Source organism: Chelmon rostratus, chromosome 22 (assembly GCF_017976325.1).
Source record: "Chelmon rostratus isolate fCheRos1 chromosome 22, fCheRos1.pri, whole genome shotgun sequence".
NCBI classification, from domain to species: domain Eukaryota; kingdom Metazoa; phylum Chordata; class Actinopteri; order Chaetodontiformes; family Chaetodontidae; genus Chelmon; species Chelmon rostratus.
The window spans coordinates 179,705-200,000 of record NC_055679.1 but is presented as its reverse complement, the minus strand read 5'-3'; the positions used below and the strand labels follow the sequence as shown (position 1 = coordinate 200,000).

General features: G+C 40.7%; 1 protein-coding gene across 9 annotated transcripts in view; it reads left to right on the top strand.

Annotated features, from left to right (window-relative positions):
- LOC121625816 (pleckstrin homology domain-containing family A member 5-like) overlaps positions 1-20,296 on the top strand; it is a 206,896-nt gene that overhangs the window by 151,276 nt on the left and 35,324 nt on the right. For 8 of the 9 annotated variants that reach the window (XM_041964090.1, XM_041964094.1, XM_041964096.1 and 5 more), the window contains 6 exons: positions 1,091-1,191; positions 2,571-2,686; positions 3,730-4,845; positions 11,484-11,770; positions 13,535-13,773; positions 19,036-19,119. In XM_041964090.1, the coding sequence (XP_041820024.1) occupies positions 1,091-1,191; positions 2,571-2,686; positions 3,730-4,845; positions 11,484-11,770; positions 13,535-13,773; positions 19,036-19,119 (1,943 nt within the window). Of the gene's footprint in view, positions 1-1,090; positions 1,192-2,570; positions 2,687-3,729; positions 4,846-11,483; positions 11,771-13,534; positions 13,774-14,650; positions 15,767-19,035; positions 19,120-20,296 lie in introns of those variants that run through there. The other variant, XM_041964097.1, reaches the window with a different exon arrangement.

Below are 20,296 nucleotides of genomic sequence, written 5' to 3'. Positions count from 1 at the left end.
GCTCATTTTGTGTGTGTGTGTTCTGTATCTCAATAATTCAGTAATGGGGATGGGGAGGGAGGAGCTGCAGTGCTCAGTGTGCAGGCTCAGCTAAAGCAAACAGCAGCGCTGGCTTGAGGCTCTGTAGGTTTTTGCTGCAGCTGGTGCACCAAACATGTTTCTGCCTGCGCTGTGCTGCCTTTAGTTTGTAGCCTGTAAGCGCCCATCAAAACAGCATCATGCTATACAGAGCACAGAGAGGTGATAAAATGATGCAGTCACTACCATCCCAACATGATTTGGCTCAGATTGTTGTTTCTTTCCACATGTTTTGCTTCTGAAATATGAAAGACAAAATTCAAGAAGTGAACAGAAAGCAGTGTTTCTCTGTGCTGCCATCTGAGAGTCTGTTCTCAGCTGTTCATCTGTGTGTGTGTGTGTGAGAGAGAGAGAGATCCATGCTGTGGACCACACACAGGGAAGGAAACAAGATCATAGTTTACATGGAAAGCGGACTGAGCTCATAAGGACGTCCAATCTTCTCATTCTCTCTCTGTCTCTGTCTGCAGTGGGCCTCAGTGGGTTTTGTTCCATCATCATGTGTTTGTCATTCGTCATACCATCAACCACATAACCCTAGACCTCCATGTTCTCAAAGTCAAGGGCAAGACTTGACAACACATTCCCAATCCTTGGACAAGTATGCAGATAGTGAAGAATGGGGGCTTGTCCCCCTCACTTTTCAAAACAATACAACTACTCTCTACAAATGGTCTATTCTTTGATGTGTCTTTTACTGAGCTGAAGTATAACAAACCCCTGTTTCAACTTGCTATCAAGCAAACCCAAGTTCTGCATGTTTGGCATGTGATTTGACCTTGGGAATCCCCTCAGTACCACCACACATAAAACAAAGCAAAGATCAATATTTTGTGCTGCTACCAGTCCAGCCCCTTATTCAATCTACAGCCTAATTTGTCACTAATAAATCCTTGCTGATCTTAACTGACTGAACCTGAGACAGATTCAGACATTCAGTGTGGGTTTGAATGCAAATGTCCTACTTTATATATGTTGACATATGACTATTCTTCTTTCTTATTTGGTGGAGATGAGAAAGAGGATAGCATCCTGGGAAGTATACTACTTCCCAGTTTTCACATCTCCATGCTGTCGGTGGATGACCACATCAGCAAGAAATATGCCTTCAAGGTAAGACACAAGTAGCTTAAAGGTCACTTCAAAAGGTTTTTAGAACCGGTTCTAAAGAAAGGCTTAAAGAAGGGAAGTCAGTTACTAAGTACATTACACCCTCACCCTGATTGGATGACAGAAGCAGCTGCTTCAGAAAGCTGGTCCAATTTCCAAAAATATGCAAAAATCAAAAGTGACAATAATTCTTCCAAAGGGCAAGAGGCAGAGTGAAAATCCTGTCCTTGTAGGGAAGCGGGAGAGATGATATCCTTTAAATATGGGAAAATGGCACATATTTTCGGACAGTCTGTGCAGGTCTGTCATTGTAATGTCTTTGTTCCATCATCAAACCTTCTGAAACCTTAAGTTTTTGCATTTCTGTAATGTATGAGATAATAAGAGACATATAACTTGGTAATCAGTGAGCCACAGAGCTGCTGATTGTGTAGTTTTGAACTTTACACAGTACCAGGCTGTTTGCCCCTGCTTCCAGTTGTTATGCTAAGCTAGGCAAACTACAGGTCTGTACTTAACATGGAACATGAGAATGATCGTCTCAAAATTTGAAAAGAGCTGAATAAGCAAATTTCCCAAAATGTTTGACTATTCCTTTAAAGAAGCTGTTTACTTGACTTACAGTAAATGCTGTTTCCGCCTTAGTTTGTGTTATGCAAAGTGAAGAGTAAAGACTTGATGATTGGAGTTACTGTACAGAGCCTCATCATTACACATACACGGCATAATCAGAAAAAATACTATACACATACAGGAAGTTGTTAGTCGTACCTCAGTCTCATTTTTTTGTATGTAGCTTTACTGATGCCAAGATATAAAGTGGAAGATTGAAGACTTTCACACTTACAGTACTGTGTTTTCACACTTGAGCTGTAACACATGGACAGGCAGATAAGGAGCATGCACAAACACACACTCACACACATACATATACACACAATCATAATCATAACATAGTCCTCTGCCAACAGGAATAATGTAAAGATTCCCTGCTGGTATCTCAAGGTCACCATCTAACACCATTTCTCACACTGCTCTTTTATCTCTACCACTCTGTTGATCTGTAAATTGTAAATGGACTGTATTTATTCAGTGGTATAGACAACCACACAAAGTGCTTTTACAACACAAGTCTGCATTCACCCATTCACACAATGGTGGCTGCTCAGTACAAGCATTAACACACCAATGCACAGGAGCAATTTGGGGTTTAGTATCTTGCCCAAGGATACTTTGACATGTAGACTGCCAAGGTAACGGAGCAAACCACTGACCTTCTGACGGACGCTCTACCTCCTGAGCCGCAGCCGCATCCGTGTCTTCTAGTCCTATTTATCTCCCTCTCACTGTCAGTTGTTCCCCCCTCTCTCCCTTCACTGCAGGCCACTCACCCCAACATGCGGACATATTATTTCTGTACTGACACAGCCAAAGAAATGGAATCCTGGATGAAAGTCATGACTGATGCTGCCCTTGTCCACACTGAACCATCCAGGAGGTTGGTACTCACCACAGAGACACACCTATACAGATGCTAAATTATAAATATAATAAATACATGGATAAAATGTTAGACACACAGACATCACAATTGAACCACATATTCATATTCTCCAGATTTCTCTCAACACCAAGAAGTGTTGAAGAATTGCTTGTGTTTCAATTTAATTTGGTTTTGGGAGTTAAAGGACTTATCCTGATCAAAGATGACTCCCAAATTCCTTACAGTTGTGCTGGAGGCGAGCACAATGCCATCCATAGTTACCATATCAACAGCGACAGGAGAAAGGTGGTGCTGTGGTACATAGCCTGTTGACAGAGACAGGTTGATGTTTAATAAAGAAGAGCCAATTAAGGGTAAAACATCTTTAAACAGCTTGGTCGGGATGGGATCTAAGATACAGGTTGATGATTTTGATGAGGAAATTGTTGAGATTAATTTGTAAAGCTCGACAGGAGAAAAACGGCCTAAAAAAAGACAGGTTTTAACACTGCTACTGTGGTTTCTGTATTTAAAGATAAATCAGTACCCACTGAAGTTGGTAGCTGCTAAATTCTGTCTCTAATAGTGAGAATTTTATAATTGAAAAAGCTCATGAAGTCATTACTACTTAGACTTAAGGAAATATGTGGTTCAATGGAGCTTAGCCTGTCTGTCAGCCTGACTACAGTGCTATAGGGAAACCTGGGATTGTTCTTATTTTCCTCGATTAGTGAAGAGTAATAGGCTGCTCTGGCACTTCGGAGGTCTTTTCTGTATGTTTTACAACTGTCTTCCCAGGCGAGAGGAAATACTTCCAGATAGGTGGAACACCATTTCCTTTCAAGTTGTCTTGACGTTTTCATTGTGTTGACATTACGTTTGTTATTGTCCACTGTCAAGGGTTTTTAGAGTGGAAGGCCAGGAAGGAAGGAAGGATGACTGTGTTGGAAGGGGTGTCAGACATACACAGGACTTCTGACACTTAAGTTGCCTTTGAAATCTCTGAGAAAACTCTTTCCTTTATTCTTTGTCACATTCCTCTCTTTCTTTCATCCCAGACTTGACAAGTTGAAAGTGGACCAGAGGACACCTCAAGAGTTGAACAACTTACTGAACCACAGAGCCCTAACGCGGCCCGAGATCCAGAATAATGAACGCAACCGTGAGCCTGTGCGACAACATTCACTATCACGAGCTGATGACAAACGGCAGAAAGATGTAGAGAAACACAATGGCCAGAGGGAGTGTGAGTACTACACCTTACAGAGAGATGGAGAGAGGTTCTCCTTGAAAAAAGATGGCATGAGCTACACTGTTCAGAAGGACGGAGAGAGGTATTCCCTCCACAAGGATGGAGAGAAGTACCTGCTGCGAAAGGACAGAGAGAAATCCTTCCTGCAGAAAGATGGAGAGGTATGCGCCATTCACAAGGATCTAGAGAAGTACACTGTTCAGAAAGTGGATGAAAAGTACACAGTGATGCAGACAGAGGACAAATACGCTCCATCTAAAGATGGAGAGAAGTACTTGCTCATGAAGGATGGAGAAAAATATGCACTGCAGAAAGTAGGAGACAGGCACACACTCCAGAAAGATGGACAAAAATATGTTCCTCAAAAGGAGGTGAAGAGACAGCCCTCACTAAAAGAGACAGACAGATACAACACGATAAGAGAGACTGGGAATAAATATGGTACCATACAAGTAGTGGACAAATACGGCACTATGAAGGAAGTGAAAAAATACAGTACGCTACGAGAAGGGGATAAATATGCTACTCTCGGAGACGTAGAAAAGTATGCTACTGTCCGCGGCAGGGATAAATATGCCTTCCAGAGAGACCCGAGTGCAGAGAGAGCTCTGAATAAAATCAGCAGCATCAAGCTGCAGCCAGCTCAGGCTGCTGCTATCACAGCAGCAGTGTCTGCATCTCGCCAGGGCCAGTCCAACCTTAATGTCCAAAAGCAGGTCAATGGCTCAGGGTCCAGGTTGGGGGAGCAGACTGTGGACTGCAGTCCACCAGAGGTGGACATCAGCCTGGCTGATGGTCCAGGAAAACCCCCTGCTCCAGTCCAGGACCAAGAGAGGGGCCTGTCCAGGACCAACTCCATGCAGCAGCTGGAACATTGGGTCCGCACACAGAGAACAAGAGGACTGGACGATGACACCAGGAGGTGAGACTGACTGAGTGTGTGTGTGTGTGTGCGTGTGTGTTTGCTTTTGTATTGGTACCGTTTTTTGTTGGAACTTTTCAAGTTTCTGCATAATGTTGGTCTGCCTGTCTCCAACGTTAGCAGAATGAGGTCCTTTTGTCCAGTCGTTTCTTCTTTAAGGGGCTGTCAGTGAGGACTGGGACATTTGAAATATCTTTTAGTCTTACTGAGCCATAAAGCTCACCATTAACCTTCCCTGTAAAATTAGCTGAAAACATCTGTCCAAGGCATTAACAAAGTAAACTGAAAGTTGTTCTTGAACCATGCATGTTTTGGTGTCTTCTGAAATGTAACACTCTGAAGTTTTATTCCAGACAGTCAGAGTCACTCTAAGTGCTACTTGCATTGAGTAATACAAGTTTGAAGATACTAAAGTAGACAGTTTTTGTTTCTGCCTGAATGCTGTATGACAGATGACTATATGTAGGCCTTATAAGCTGGAAAACACAGTGGGACCCCAGAATGAAGCCTTACCCCAGTCTTATTTCAAAAAATAACAATAGATAATTATTCAGCCTATATTTAGGCCTATTTTATTCATATTCTGGGAATATATTCTTATATTTATGCAGCATATCTTTATATTGAGAGCATTTACTATATTTGTCCTTTCAAACCCTTTGTAATAACCCTATTTGTGCTGAATTTCTTGATTTGGCTGTAAATTACCCACTGAAGCAGCATATCCCTGTTTTTGGAATTTCATTAGCTAAACAAAGCACCAGGCATCTGCACAATCAGTTGCAAATGGCTGGATCATTATTTCGAAAGAAGAAAATGAGGACCTTGCAAACTTACTCTTGTTGGCTACATTCTGTGGAGATGACATGTACGATTCCTAATAGGTCAAGTGAGGTTTCAATTGAAAAGTCCTAGCACAGTGGCAATCTTGAGACCAAGATGTTGGCTACTCGAAATGATATAACATCTTTCCATGGATTAATATAACTGGTTCATTTTTGTTGGAGTGTTATCAATCAGTGTATTAGTATGAGACTTAATGGGTAAGTTGCCTCAATTTTCTGCTTGGTGGCTTGTTGTTGTTGCCATTAATTGTACCTGCTGTTGTGTGATTGTATCTTTAAATGGTTTACATCAATCAGATTGACGGGGATCTCCTACTGCCTCGCCAAGGACCAGATACTGACTGGATCAGGGTCAAATTATAATTCTTTGCCTAATTCTTAACTCTTAATATTATCACTTATAGTCTTAAAAATTCTAAGTCTTAGGAGAGATCAGCTTTTCTTTAAAAAATGCACAGAGTCTGGAAAAAGAGTCGGAGTCCAGAAGAGTTGAGTCCAGGGAGCTTTATTTACTTCACAGATCAAAAAGCCCAGGCAAGTCCTGCCAAAAATGCCCAAATTCTGTTCTGCGCATCACCTTTTATACATTTGTCAGGGGGCTTGGCCATACAGTTTGGCCACATCCTTTTTATCAAGTTACATCTTTACACTGATTTTATTGGTGTTTACATAGAGGGGGGTCTTCCCCTTTAATGCATAATTAATAATCTCTTACCTAATTTCTACTGGTAATTTTCCACTGTAGCCTTTAGGGATTTTCCACTGAGATCCCTCTGGCCTCAGTATCTATTGGGATCTTAGGAACTTTCCAGATTACTGCTTTGTACTAAGTTTAGCAAGTTATCTCTATTCTAGTGTTTTTATTGGTGTCTAGCCAACTCTTAGGACATTTTTTAAAAAGATTTACATAACAGAACATAGGCCAAGCAAAACAGAGATAGTACTAACTAAACAGACACATGACTCACTTAGTAAACAGAGATTTCACTAAATAAACATAGATGTGATTTCTTAAGTATACAGAGTTAAGAGTAAAGATAACATGTTCAGAAATCCTCTTCATGTGCCTGTCTCCCCCATGCCCCTGAGCACAGAGTGAGCACAGAGTGGACAGAGTGGAGTGGCACAATCTTGTCTTGTAACTCTCAGATTTGACACTACAAGATCACAAGATCTTGCATTTATGTCAGTAGGCAGGCGGACCACTTAACCACATCAACAACCCGCAGGTGGGTCTCATTTGAGTCTTATCAAATCAGAAAACAAGTACTGCCAATATGGTCAGATAATTACAGTTGTTACTTCATTCATTCGGTCTGACCTGGCGGTATGAAAAAAAAAAGTTCATTCTGAGTTGAGTTTCTACACATACTATGTAGGCCTTTGTGAAAGTAATTTCACGATTTATTATTTCACTATCATTTGTATTATCATTATTATTATTATTGTTATATATTATTATTCATTTAAAAACTTTCATTGTTACAATGCAACAACTTCATAATTAGCAACAGACTCCTGCATTGAACTTGTAACAGCTAACACACAGTAATGTTAGGATTCCTGCTACTGTGTATAGAGGGATTTATGTGCTGCTGGTATGTAGCAGGAAGACTCAAAGACAACTATGACTTCTTATTATATATATATATATAAAGGCCACAAAAAAATTTCAACAAACCAACAAGCTTTGTTCGAACACCAAAGAGGCCCGTCCACTCTGACTTTCAGACAAGATATACGTACTTTCTTTCTTCTTTACTTTCTCACTACAATCTTCCCAACAGGTCTTCTTCTGCACAAAATGTAAAACCTTTTTCAGCTCTGCCATTTCTTATTTGTTCCCTATGTACCTTCCTCTGCCTTTGCTCTGACTTTGTGGACCAGAGAGAGCTGAAAGCTTTTCATGTCAGCACAGATGTGTATCTCATTTGGGAGCACTGGCGTTTAGCTGGTGTTTACTGGCTGTACCAAGGAGTGCAGCAGAACAAGTGCAGAGCGCCAATGGTCTGTTTGCTCTCAATGCGTTCTTTCTCCTTCTGCTGCCATGAATTAATCATTGAATGAGACTGTAATGAGAGGAAAGCAAGCTGAGCACTGCCGAGCCACATGTAATCTTTATCAGCACTCGGTGCAAATGAGGGAAATAGAGAAATGTTGTTGTAGGACTGATTGTTGATTGTTGTTAACACTGAGTCCTGCTCCTGCTTACAGCCATACCATTTTAGGTGAGCAGTGAGTACAGTGGTACTGAAGCGGTTATGTGCAGCCTTGTAAATGTGTGTGCATGTACACCTATTCATGTGCTCCCAAATGTGTGTCTTAATTTATTTTCCCTTTTTCTTTCCTTGTTAGGGCCCTGTAAACCCACACTTTAGGTTACTGTCTAAAAAACAATTTAGAGGGTGAAATTTCCCCAACTTTTTTTAAAATGTGTCTTGTTTTTACTATTGTTTATCTTTGTATAGTGTCCTTGAGTGTTTTGAAAGGTGCTTATAAATAAAATGCATTATTATTATTATTATTATTATTATTATTATTATTATTATTATTATTATTATTATTATTATTATTATTATCCATATCCAATTTTGTCCATATCACCAACTCGTAGTTGCATGTTAGCAAATATTGTGATTATCACATTTATATCTTTATTATTATTTTTACAAAAGCCAGGGGCTTGTAGTTATATCCTACTTTGTTTAGCGGTTTCTCTAAACAAATCCAGCAGTGCTTATGTCAGTGTGGTGGAATGTATTACACTGCACAGTAAATTGTTAACTTATTATTCTGATATGTTTTAATTTAGGGACATCTACATATGTGTTTTCAATATGACCATGTCTCCAATAGGAAGAATCAATCTGGTGTACTGTCAGAAAACAAAGCTGCTGTACAGGCAGAGATCAGTACAGCAGTCTGTGGAGTTTCTGTGAAGAAGCTTTTGGCAAATCAATAAGTGATTAATCATTTCTAGAAATTAATTCAAAATCTTGCTAGCTCCTCCCTCTCCTTTGCCAAGTGTTCACACAAACATGAGTCTGTTCCGTTGTTTGGGTATCAGTAAGAAAATCAAACAGCAGGGAAAAAGTAAGAATTGAAGAAAAAAAGAAAAAGAAAATCTCTAAACTCCCCTAGAGCAAGTGATTTTACAGTGTTGTTGTCCCTCTCAAAGGCCTAAATAAGACTGTAACTACAAGTACTGGTCTGACTCAAAGGGAAGCATTCTTGTTAAATACATGTTGTAATTTGATGGGTTATTGACATGGGTATACTGACAAATCTTGTTTTTGATTAGTGATGCTCTGCATGTGTTTGATCAATTAAGAATGTCAAACAATAGATTTATAAAAATAATTACAACAATGACAGTAACATTTGCCATTTATCATAGTCCAAACAAAAGTGGCATGGCCTGTTATGGTCCTGATATACTCCAAAACAGACACAGATGAGGTTTTTTATAAGGTACATTGGGTGTCTGTGTACAGACATATTCTCAGATGTGCAATAGGTATGGACAGTCTGCATGTACAGGCTACATGGTCATACGTCTCCAAGAACTCTTTCACAGATATAGCCTGATGATGATACCTGGACCCTCCTGGCTTACATTTTGGCCTGCCCATAGATGTTTTGATGATGCCCATGTTGACCCTCATTGTCATGGGCAGATGACAGAATGTACATCCTGCTGACCCTTGCTCCAATGCAAGTGTGAAAAGTTGAACTTTATACAGAATTGTGCTGCTAGTTAAATCCTCAAGCAGTCAATTATTATTCTTTGACAGATCACATTCTTCTATCTTTAAATTGATGCCTTATAGCAATCTGACATGGGAGCATGATGAACAGACAATGTAGATTTGGTCATAATTACTTGTAAACTGTGTGTCATAGTGTCAAATATGTGGTATTCATAACAGTTGTTTTCCCCAGTTGCAGGAACATTTGACCAGTCAGAGTTTTGTAGGTGAGAAGAAAGACCAGGGTATGCTTGAAAAGAAGTAGTTCTTAAAAATAGTTGTCCTACCATGTTTAAAAGCAAGTGTGCTTATAGCTGTTCTGCATGGCCACAATCAAATGCGTGGCTAAAAGCCTGCCGTCACAAAGTGGGGCTAGATGTGATGAATCATATAAATGGGGAGAACGGCTTTCAGAGAGTTTCTCCTCAAAGACATTAATTTTCTTAACCTGTGTTATTCATGCAAAAAGTGTCAGAAGTATATTTGAAAGAAACTGAGTTTGAAAGAGAAGGTAAAACCCCACCCCAACAAGTTACTAGCTCCTATGTCATTTGTGGTAACTGTTGTAACTGTTGTGCTGATGTGCTAGACATGTGGAAGTGCAACAGAGCTTTAGCATAATATACATATTGCTGCTAATGCACGGACTGCTACTGATTATACCTCATTTTAAACACAAGCAGCTTGTCAGTCTGTGTTGAAATCGTGACCTAATGCAGGTATTTAACCAGGTGCCTCATGTATTTAACCTGAGTTGGTATAGCTCTCTGCCGTGGCAAGAATAGCCTGTAGAGCAAGATGCATGCTTTTCCCCACTGTTACTGTGATGTTGTAAAAAATCTAAATGAAAAAGATAACACATTGATGGTGGGGGGAAAAAAGCGTATACAATGTATAAAAGTAAAGAAAAGTTCATGGTAATTTAATAATAATGGTTTGTTGTTGAAAATGTTCATGTGTAATAAAGTTCATATAAAGTTGGGGTGGTGGGTATAAGTGATTTTGTTATTCACTGTAAATATTTAGAGCAGCAGTGGAGAGAATAAACCTGATTTATTTAATTAATTTAATTGATTTAATTAAAATACTGTATGTAGGGCGCTGTTTTGTTCAAGCGTGTTCATGTTCATTATCATTGCCTTTTGTTCACCTGACACACCTCTTTTAAAATTCAATTATTTTAATACATCTATCAGTTTATCTCTCCTAATAGCAAAATTTGTTTTTTCTTTCTTTTTTTTTACTGGTTCTTCTTATGATATATGGTATTGCCTTTCTGTATATTTTTTGTTTTTTCCTTTTCCTTGTTTTTGTAAATAGCCTAATGCCATTCTAAATGAGAGTCTCTTCTCACTGATTTCTTAAATATAAATGAAGGTTAAATGAATGAAGGATTTAATAATTTAATTAATTAATTAATTAATTTAGATAACATGTATGCACTGAAATATTCAGACAATGGCTAAATCAATATGCCCTCTGACATTATTTAAATGAGCTAAAACACGAACATGGTATAGTTTTTCTATCCTGCTCATTGCATAGATACAGCAGATCAGGGTATTATCTTGTCTCTCTGCTGAATGTAAAGGTTAAACAAGATGCACACCTGTGATGCTTTACCCATGCTACCCAAGTGACAAATGCTAATATGGAGTCCGAGTGACAACAACTACAGTTGTGGTCAAAAGTTTACATACATTTGTAAAGAACACAATGTCATGGTCTCTTGAGTTTCCAGTTATTTCTACAACTCTGATTTTTCTCTGATATAATGATTAGAACAGATACTTCTTTGTCACAAAAAACATTCATGTAGTTTGGTTCTTTAATCACTTTATTACGGGTTAACAGAAAAAGTGACCAAATCTGGGTGTGAAACCAGACAGAACCAGTCTCTGGGTGAGTGGCCATCTGCCTTGACTAAAATCTGATCAAAACCCAACAAACTAACCTCTGACCTCCCTATCATGGCGGGAGAAGGAGCCTTGATCTGTGGTGATTAGCAAGTACTAATTTCTCATCACTTTGTTTTCTCTCCTAGTATTACATCCTACCGGACGTTACCCAGGAACATGCCCAGCCACCGTGCTCAGATCGCGCCCTGCTACCCAGAGGGCTACCGCACGCTTCCACGGAACAGCGTGATGAGGCCTGACAGCATCTGCAGCGTGGCAGGCTCCGTGTATGACCGGGCACTCCGTCCCGCCTCTACTGCCATCGTCACCACAGCAGAGAAGAGGAGGTCGATGAGGGACGACACCATGTGGCAGCTGTATGAGTGGCAGCAGAGACAAGCCTTCTCCAGGCAAAGTCTGGCTCAGCCAACAGGTACAGATAACACAGACAGATATATAATACTACTTGTCCTACAGAAAGAGCAATAAAAGAGTAGTTCAGTTTGCAAGTGCAAATTTGCAACCCTGGTCGATAGTTAGCTCAGAAAGCTAGACCCTAGCCTGCTAAGCCTCCAACATTTTGAAACATTTGAAATTCAGTGGAGACAGCTTATGAAAGGAAGAAGACTAAGTATGCAGATTTAAAGACAGAATCTGAGCAGAGGGGATGGAAGACCAGGGTCTGTCCGGTTGAGGTGGGGTGTAGAGGTTTTGTTGCAGGGTCAGCTGTTTCACTGTTGAGGGAGCTGGGAGTGCATGGGCAAAATTTAAGGAAGACAGTGAGGGAGATGTCAGATGAGGCTGCTAGGTCTAGTCAGTGGATATGGATCAGGAGAAATAATAGTAGTTGGGGGGTGAAATAGAGACAGTGACTCTACCTCTTTATTTTCTACCCCCTACCCGAACCAGGGTTTGTATTCCCACCCCGCTTTTTTGGTGCAGTTGGTGAGAGGCAGGTGTAGATGATGGTAGTGTGGCAATCTGCAGTTACATGTGGCATCTAGGCCTGTGGTAGCATTGTAGCAGCTAACAATAGCTAAAGCGGTGAGAGTATGATAGTATCTTAGCAGTTAGTTGGTAGCTAGCAATTAACATTAACAGTATAGGTGAATCTAGCTTTATTGTCTTCTTCTGTTCCTCTTAGCAGGTAGCGGTTAGCACGTAACATTAGCTAAATGGTAGCATAGGAACTGTATTGTCTTCTTCTGTTCTTCTTAGCGGTTAGCATTAGCATTAGCAATAGTTAAATGGTAGCATCGGTACTGGCCACTACCTGGAGCATCTCTGGGTCAGTTGAATGTGGCGGTGCTGTTTGGATTGTGTAGGAGCAGTGTGAACTGGCACTAGGGGGGGTGACTCTGGGACGCCGGAGTTCACTGCCTAGCCTTCTGGAGGTGTAATGGGACTAAGTAGGCGAAACACTTTTTCTTAAAAATTTGCATTTCCTTGCCATTCATGGTAGCCAGTTAGCGCAAGTTATGTGACTTGGTAGCTTTCCTGTCAATTTGCCACAGCTAACCAACTGTGCTACTACAAAAAAAAAAAAAAAAAAAAGTCCTGCAGCCCAAAAATCATTTGGCCCTAGACCACCATAATAAAAAGATGTCTGTAAAACTGTCAGAAGGACACCTCCAACTGTTAATAAGTTCAATAATTGCTGCTTATGCTGGGAATTTTTAAACCACGAAAGTTTAAATTTTAACTCTTGCCCAAAGCAAACTACTTGCATATGTTACATCATATGATTATCAGGTTGGCAAGTGGGGACCAACAGCTAATTTTTCCCTGGTGCCACCTAGTGAAACTTTTACCTGTGAAATCCACTTAAAAACTAATCAGATTTTAGAGATTTTCATAATATGGTTTTGCAGCTCCTGTTACACAGTTACTTTTCATATGTTTTTAATATTTTGTCTGTACATTATACATTTTGCCACCATCATTATTTGCATTAATGTGAGCCTAAAAATTGCTACTAAGAATCATTTTAGGCTGGTTAAAAGTAATCCAGGATAACATTAATATCTTATGTAGTAATTTTTTAGAAATACCATTTAAGTTGTTTTATTCTCATGGTCGACCTCTTTATTTTGGAATATAACTCAATTTTAATGACGATCACATAAAATGTTGTAGGCAGGGAAAGCTTCTGACTGTACTGTGACTTTCCTTTCTCCTTCTGTTGTTGTGCTTTCAGCTGTGGGTCATTTTGGCACGCTCCCCAGCACAAAGACTATGGGCAACATCTCTGAACACGCTATAGCACACTCTATCCCCACCTCACCATCTCACGGCTCCCTGGCTCTCTACAGTACCTTCTCTCCTCCTCGCCAGCAGGTGGCTCACAACCCCAACAGCTCCCATTCCGAGGTGTCCTCACCCATCTTCAAGGGGGACATGACGCTAGACCATCGGCACAAGACACACCTCACCAAGGTGGAATGCACATTCTTAAATTTTACAGGGAAGCTCTTGGGGCGAACAAACTAAATAATGCTTTAATGCTGGGCCAAGGAACAGATCATGTGAGAGAGTCAGCAGAACATTAAGGGATGTCAGTGATGTAGAGTGAGAAGTGGAAATATCATAAAGAGCCTTAAAATCTGTTTCATACATAAGATAAGATAAGATAAGATAGGACTAATCTCACAATGGAGAAATTTGCTGTTACAGAAGCTTTTCAGAGCACACATGGGGAAGGGGGGGTGCAAACAGCATTGGGAGGTGCAAATAAGAACAATACAACTGTGCAAATAGGCAACCACAAAAAGAATTTAAACATTTAAAGAATGAAAAAAATAATAAGTTTCAGAAAAAAAAATAGAAAGTGATTTTTGCAATAATATAATAAAACTATGGCAAAGAGTATAAAAATACCTTTTAGTGCAATAGGAGTGGATTTGGATGTTTGTCATCACAGGAAGAAGATGCGATTAATAAAGTTACACTGATTCCAGGTATTGGCAGATGTGATGGAGAGGGGGGACTGGGGTGTGCTGCAGAGGTTAGGGGGCGGATACAGGCTGGTTTGGGTGTGGGGGCAAAAGGGGTGGGGGGAAAATCAAATCTGTTGAAGTAACAGTTGAATTTATCCGCCCAGCGCTGGTCTCCATCAGCTTTCCCTCTGGCACTCCAAATCCAAATCCCACTGGTCCAAATCCAGAGATGTTCTTCAGTCCTCTCCACACATCCAATGCATTGTTCTGGGCCAGCTTCTCCTCCAGCTTCTTCCCATAATCCTTCTTGGCCCATCTGATTGTCCATTGGAGCTCACACTGGACTCTCTTCTGCTCCTCTCTGTCCCCTGAGTTAGATTTGATTCCCCCCCCCACATCGGACCAGGTGAGGTGAGAGCTGAAGCGACTGAAGCAGAGGAAATCTGCAGGACCAGACGGCATTAGCTCCAGGCTGCTGAGGACCTGTGTGGACCAGCTCTGTGAGGTCCTCTGCCACCTCTACAACCTAAGCCTCAGCCTGGAGAAGTCACCAACGCTCTGGTGAGCTCCACCCTGGACCCACTGCAGTTTGCCTACAGGCCCATCATCGGGGTAGAGGACACCGTCATCTACCTGATGCAACTGGTGCTCACCCATTTGGAGGCCGCCGGCTGCACTGTGAGGGTTATGTTCTTTGACTTCTCCAGTGCTTTCAACACCATCAGACCGGCACTGCTGAGGGGGAAGCTGGAGGACGTGGGAGTGGACAGACATCTGGCTGCCTGAACCATCGACTACCTCACTGTCCCCAGTATGTGTGAAATGTGCAGCTGGTCAGAGGTGGTCGTCTGCAGCACAGGAGCACCCCAGGGCACCGTTCTCTCACCTTTCCTCTTCACCATCTACACCTCGACTTCACCTACAACACAGACAGCTGCCATCTTCAGAAGTTCTCTGATGACTCCTCCATCGTGGGCTGTGTGTCAGAGGGGAATGAACTGGAGCACTGGTCGGACATTATGGACTTTGTGGACTGGTGGAAGCGCAACCACCTGTGCTTGAACACCAGTAACACAAAGGAGATGGTGGTTGACTTCAGAAGGAGGACGCTACCACACTCACCAGTGAAAATCCAGGGGGAGGAGATTGAGACAGTGATAAGTTTCAAGTACCTGGGTGTTAACCTCAACAATAAACTGAACTGGTCCCACAACACTGACGCCCTGTACAAGAGGGGCCAGAGTCGCTTCCACTTCCTGAGGAGACTGAGGTCCTTCGGAGTGAGCTGACCCCGACTCACGACTTTGTATGACTCTGTGGTAGCCTCTGCTATCCTCTACGCAGTCGTCTGCTGGGCAGCAGACACAGCACAGAGCGGGACAGGAAGAAACTGAACAAGGTGGTCAGGGAGGCCAGCTCAGTCCTGGGCTGCCCACTGGACTCTGTGGAGGAGGTGGGTGAGAGGAGGCTGTTGGACAAGCTCACAGCCATCATGGACAACAGCTCTCACCCACAGCAGAATGTAGAGGAGCTGAGCAGCTCTTTCAGTGGCCGGCTGAGACACCCTCAGTGCAGGAAGGAGGGCTAACGCAGGTCATTCATTCCCACAGCTGTCAGACTGTACAACTCATATGTATAGTTATTATATGCAATAACCTCTGTTTCTCTCTGATTACTTACATCCAAATAAACTGCTAATCCAAATCCACAACTGCTGGGCAAAAGACAGTTTCTTTTTTTTTTAAACTTAAACTTACTGTACATAGGATACCTTATTTATTTATTTTATTTTATTTTTTTATTCTTTTGTGGCTGCCTATTAGCACAGTTGTAATTTATTGTTATCGTTCTTATTTACACCTCCAATGTTGTTTGTAACCCACTGATCAGCAGCAGGGCCCGGGGGTGGCACGTCTGGGTCTGGCTGACAGCGCTGTGGAGCCGCTCAGATGCGGCTGAAGCCTCGGCCAAAGGAGGAATGTACACGCAAAACACAATCATGTGCGAAAACTCCCTCGGTAGATAGTACAGCCGCATGGCCACAACAAGCACCTCCAGGTCCCGTACAGAAAACATACAGCAAGTGGAGAGATTTAGTATGTGCACTCAGTTTAGGCCAGTTCATCAATAACCAAAATGTCCTTATTGTCAAAATGTTCTTTCTAACCAGAAGGAATCTTGAGCCACGGAATCACCACTGTATGAAATGCAGTTTACAAGTTTGTGGACAGTGCTCAGATCATGAAGAAGAAATACAGAATTGTGTGTATTCTGTGTAGCTGTCTTTAATTGTGATACTTTCTATCTCGACAGGTTACTAAGATGTAGTCTCATCCTGTCTCATCCTCATTCCTCCCTGCAAAATTTAAAACTTATCGGCTATGTTGATGTTAATAACTAACATAGTAGTCAGTATTAACTAACTAAGTGACAAATAGAATGTATTTTCTGTAGCTGTTTCACAGTTTTTTTTTTTCAATGACTTTTTCAATGGATTGGTTTTATTGTCAAGCAGGAGCAACCGGAAGTGACCCCTTTGCATTATGGTAATTTAATACAGATCATTGGGCTGGTGATCAGCAATTTAGCACATGTAATAATAAAAAGCTTTAGCATGCAGCATTTCTAATTTCTTGTCCTCATAATGACGTGTGACTCAGGGTTTGGCATGGTATGGAAACAGTCTTGGAACTTAAGTACACAGATGTTCGGTCTGATATCGCCATGAGAGTCTACAGAGATAGTCAGACACAATACAAAGTTGATTTTGCATTCAGTGATGATTCTCATCTAAATTAATGAGTCCAGTCCTCCTGTCACGTCAAGTCCAAATCCCAGGTCCAATCTTTCTCCCCAACCTGTGAGCCACACCTTAGATCAGTTTCTACTCTGACTGAGACACACTGGACAGCTCACATTAATACATGAGGCAACATGGGTTCTGTTTTCTATTCACAGTCAGAAAGAGGAGGAAATCACCGAGAACACCTTCAGCTAGGAAACAATGAGTTCAAGTGACCTGTAATAATGTTATATAAAGGCTAAAAGGCTGGTTGCTCTATGGTCTGTGAAGTGAACTTTTGCTCAATAGAGTGACAGTTTTGTCAAATCAGAGGAGAGCCTTGTCAATTATTAAGCCCTAAAGTTAAACCAAAAAGTTGCAAAACTGTGACATTATTGATTTTTTTCACATCTTATTTCATAGTCATGCAGAATTAAGCGTCAATTTTTTGTTTGTTGTATAGTGCTACTGAGACTATTGTACCAGAGGGCCACAAGATAGTCCTCATTCAGACCTAACCCCTACAGCTACTTTGGTTATAATTTGATTCAATGCACATTTATTTAGAATATGAATCTTTGTAAAATAATAAGATGAGGTAAAAAATGTAGGAGCAGCTCTAAGGCCCTCACCATTCCAGTTTGTGTTTTAGAGGTGCATACTATCAAACGTATTTTCAACTAAAGCGTCCACAAAATAATTGCTACGCAGTAAACCTGGGGCCTTGGGGGGAGGGCTGAGTGTCAAGGGCCCTTGAGGAGTTGTCTGCTTTGCCATGGTGTCAATGTAGTTTTGTTGTACCAGTAAAACGTAATATAAGATTAAATGTCTTCAGCAGAGGTATTTCTTTTTCTTTTTAATTTAACAGTGTTCTGCCTTAACACAGTAACACTGTAGTGGCTGAATTTAATTGTACTGGCATAAATGAGTCCAGGCTTTGTTCTGTGTTTGCTAACAAAGACAGCAGATGTTGGCAAATAGCAGAATTAAACTATAACCAAATGTTTCCTATTGTTACCTTCTCAATTTAATAGTGTTCCTCTTTTGATGCAGTGATGTTCCTCCTGGTCTAATTAGTGAATTAATTACATTTAAATGCATCACAAATGCTTCAGCTTGCATTAGTTAATTAATTAACAACAAATCATCATGTATTTACATTTCTGCCAGTCAGCATGCATACCATTTATTTTGTTTTGCTTTTTTCAGGTATTTTTTATTGTTGTGGGATGGCACTGAATTTTTACTCTTATGATGAGTATACAGTAAGTGTAAGTTGTGTTTTAATGACAATCCTCCCAAAATCCTCTCAAAAGTGTCACTGGCACTCCACCTATTCAGTTGTTTAGGTATGAGGACTTGTTGTTAAATTAGGTTCTTATGAAACATGTAGACGGTGCATTGAAACAAGTGTACCATGCCATGAGAGAAACTGAGTGATCATGGCATCCTTCTTATAGTGGTAAAAAAGCCACATTATTGTTGTTCCAAATTTCTGTTATAAAATCGAACCAAATATTTTGTGTCATCTGCTTTGCAATGGAAACAGGTTTGTGGATGATATAGCCTAATGGCCAGACCCAAGATTGATTTATGAGACAGGCACTAATATAAGGTCAATGGAGAGACATAATACATGAAAATACACTCACATTGAGACAGACTCATCTGCATTTAAAGGTTTAATGAATGCATGTTGTAATTATACAAGAGGGGAAAAGAGACTGAAACAACCATGATTGTATCCAATTTTATATAAGTAATGCTTTAAAAATATACTTTTTTTAAATTATTTTTTATATTAATTCCAATGAACACATTTGTGATTTAAGAAGTCGAATCAATGATGGGAGGGTAAATCTGACAAAATTTTGGAATTTAACTTTGAAATGAAATTAACTAAATCAAGGTCACCCAAAATTAAAGTGAGATGTGCCACTTCTGTCAAATTTATTCGATTGTCATCCCTCTCCCCCACAGTATGGCTACCCACCTGCCCGACGATCCCTCACGGCCAGTGTCCCTCCTCAGACAATCACCCCACAGTCCCTGCAAGGCAAGACGGTGAGTGTTACTGTGCACCCTCTCACCTCCTACACTCCTACAATGAGATTCAAGTTACTGTCCCCCCAATTTCAGTAAACTTAAGAGTCTGATAGAGTAAATAGAATTTTGAGAGCGCTTGCACAAATAAAAAACAGCCAACTGGTATTGCTGATATTCAGCATTTACAAACTTTCACACACTCATTGACATGCAACTCACATGCCTGTCTCAATGGTGTTTTGTTCTCAGCAGCCTCTTATTGCTGTTATTTCTAGTTGTCGCAGCGGGACCAATGCAATTGTTGACAATGCTGTTGTGTCTTAATGACAGCACACCAAACAAACTAACACAGTACAGCAGTGCAAGTGAAAATGTCTCTGCTCTCAACCTTAAGCAATGACAATCAAGAGTCAGGACTGATATTTCTGTCTGAAACAAGGCGTTAATAATATTGTGATTGCTTGACAGCAAGTGCCTCAGCATTTTGATAACAAAAATTTGTTGAATACTTTTCCACACAGTTTTTGCAGGCTTTGCTGTCTTGTCACAGTGGCTGTGTCTTTATTTCACTGTGTCACGAGTGATTATATGCGTGTGTGTGAGTGTGACCTACCTGTGTTTGTATTTGTATCTGCAAGCATGTGTTTGCTTATTTAGATGCTCTTTTTCCTCACCTAGCAGTTTTTAAAACAATAAAATTGAACGGCCGTTCCTTGTAATGCATATGATACCCAACAGTGTTATTTCTGCTGATTAGTTATGTATCCCTGTGTTGTCTGAATGTTTACATTATGGCAGCTTTGTGAGCAAGCCGTTCTGTTAAGGGACCGTCATGCAATTCTTTAGCTCATCTTATGTGAGCACTAGTTGTAATTGATACAAACCTTTCTAAGCTAAAAGGTTGCTCCTTGTTGACACAACCTTTCAGTTACCAAGACTGTATTGTCCTCATTTATTCATCCTTGAATTGTATCTCCGTGCATTGCATTACTCATGTGTTACAAACTGGATTCATTGACCCACCACCATCATTCCTGTTCATACCGGACAACTTGGAGAGTGCACCTACATCACTAGAACCAGCACTAAGGGTTCATTCACACATCATCCCCGAGGTTACACATTTGGTAGTCAGTTCTTCTTCTCTTTACTGGGTCTCATACCTGTTCCTAGTTTAAACTGTACCTAGTTTAAC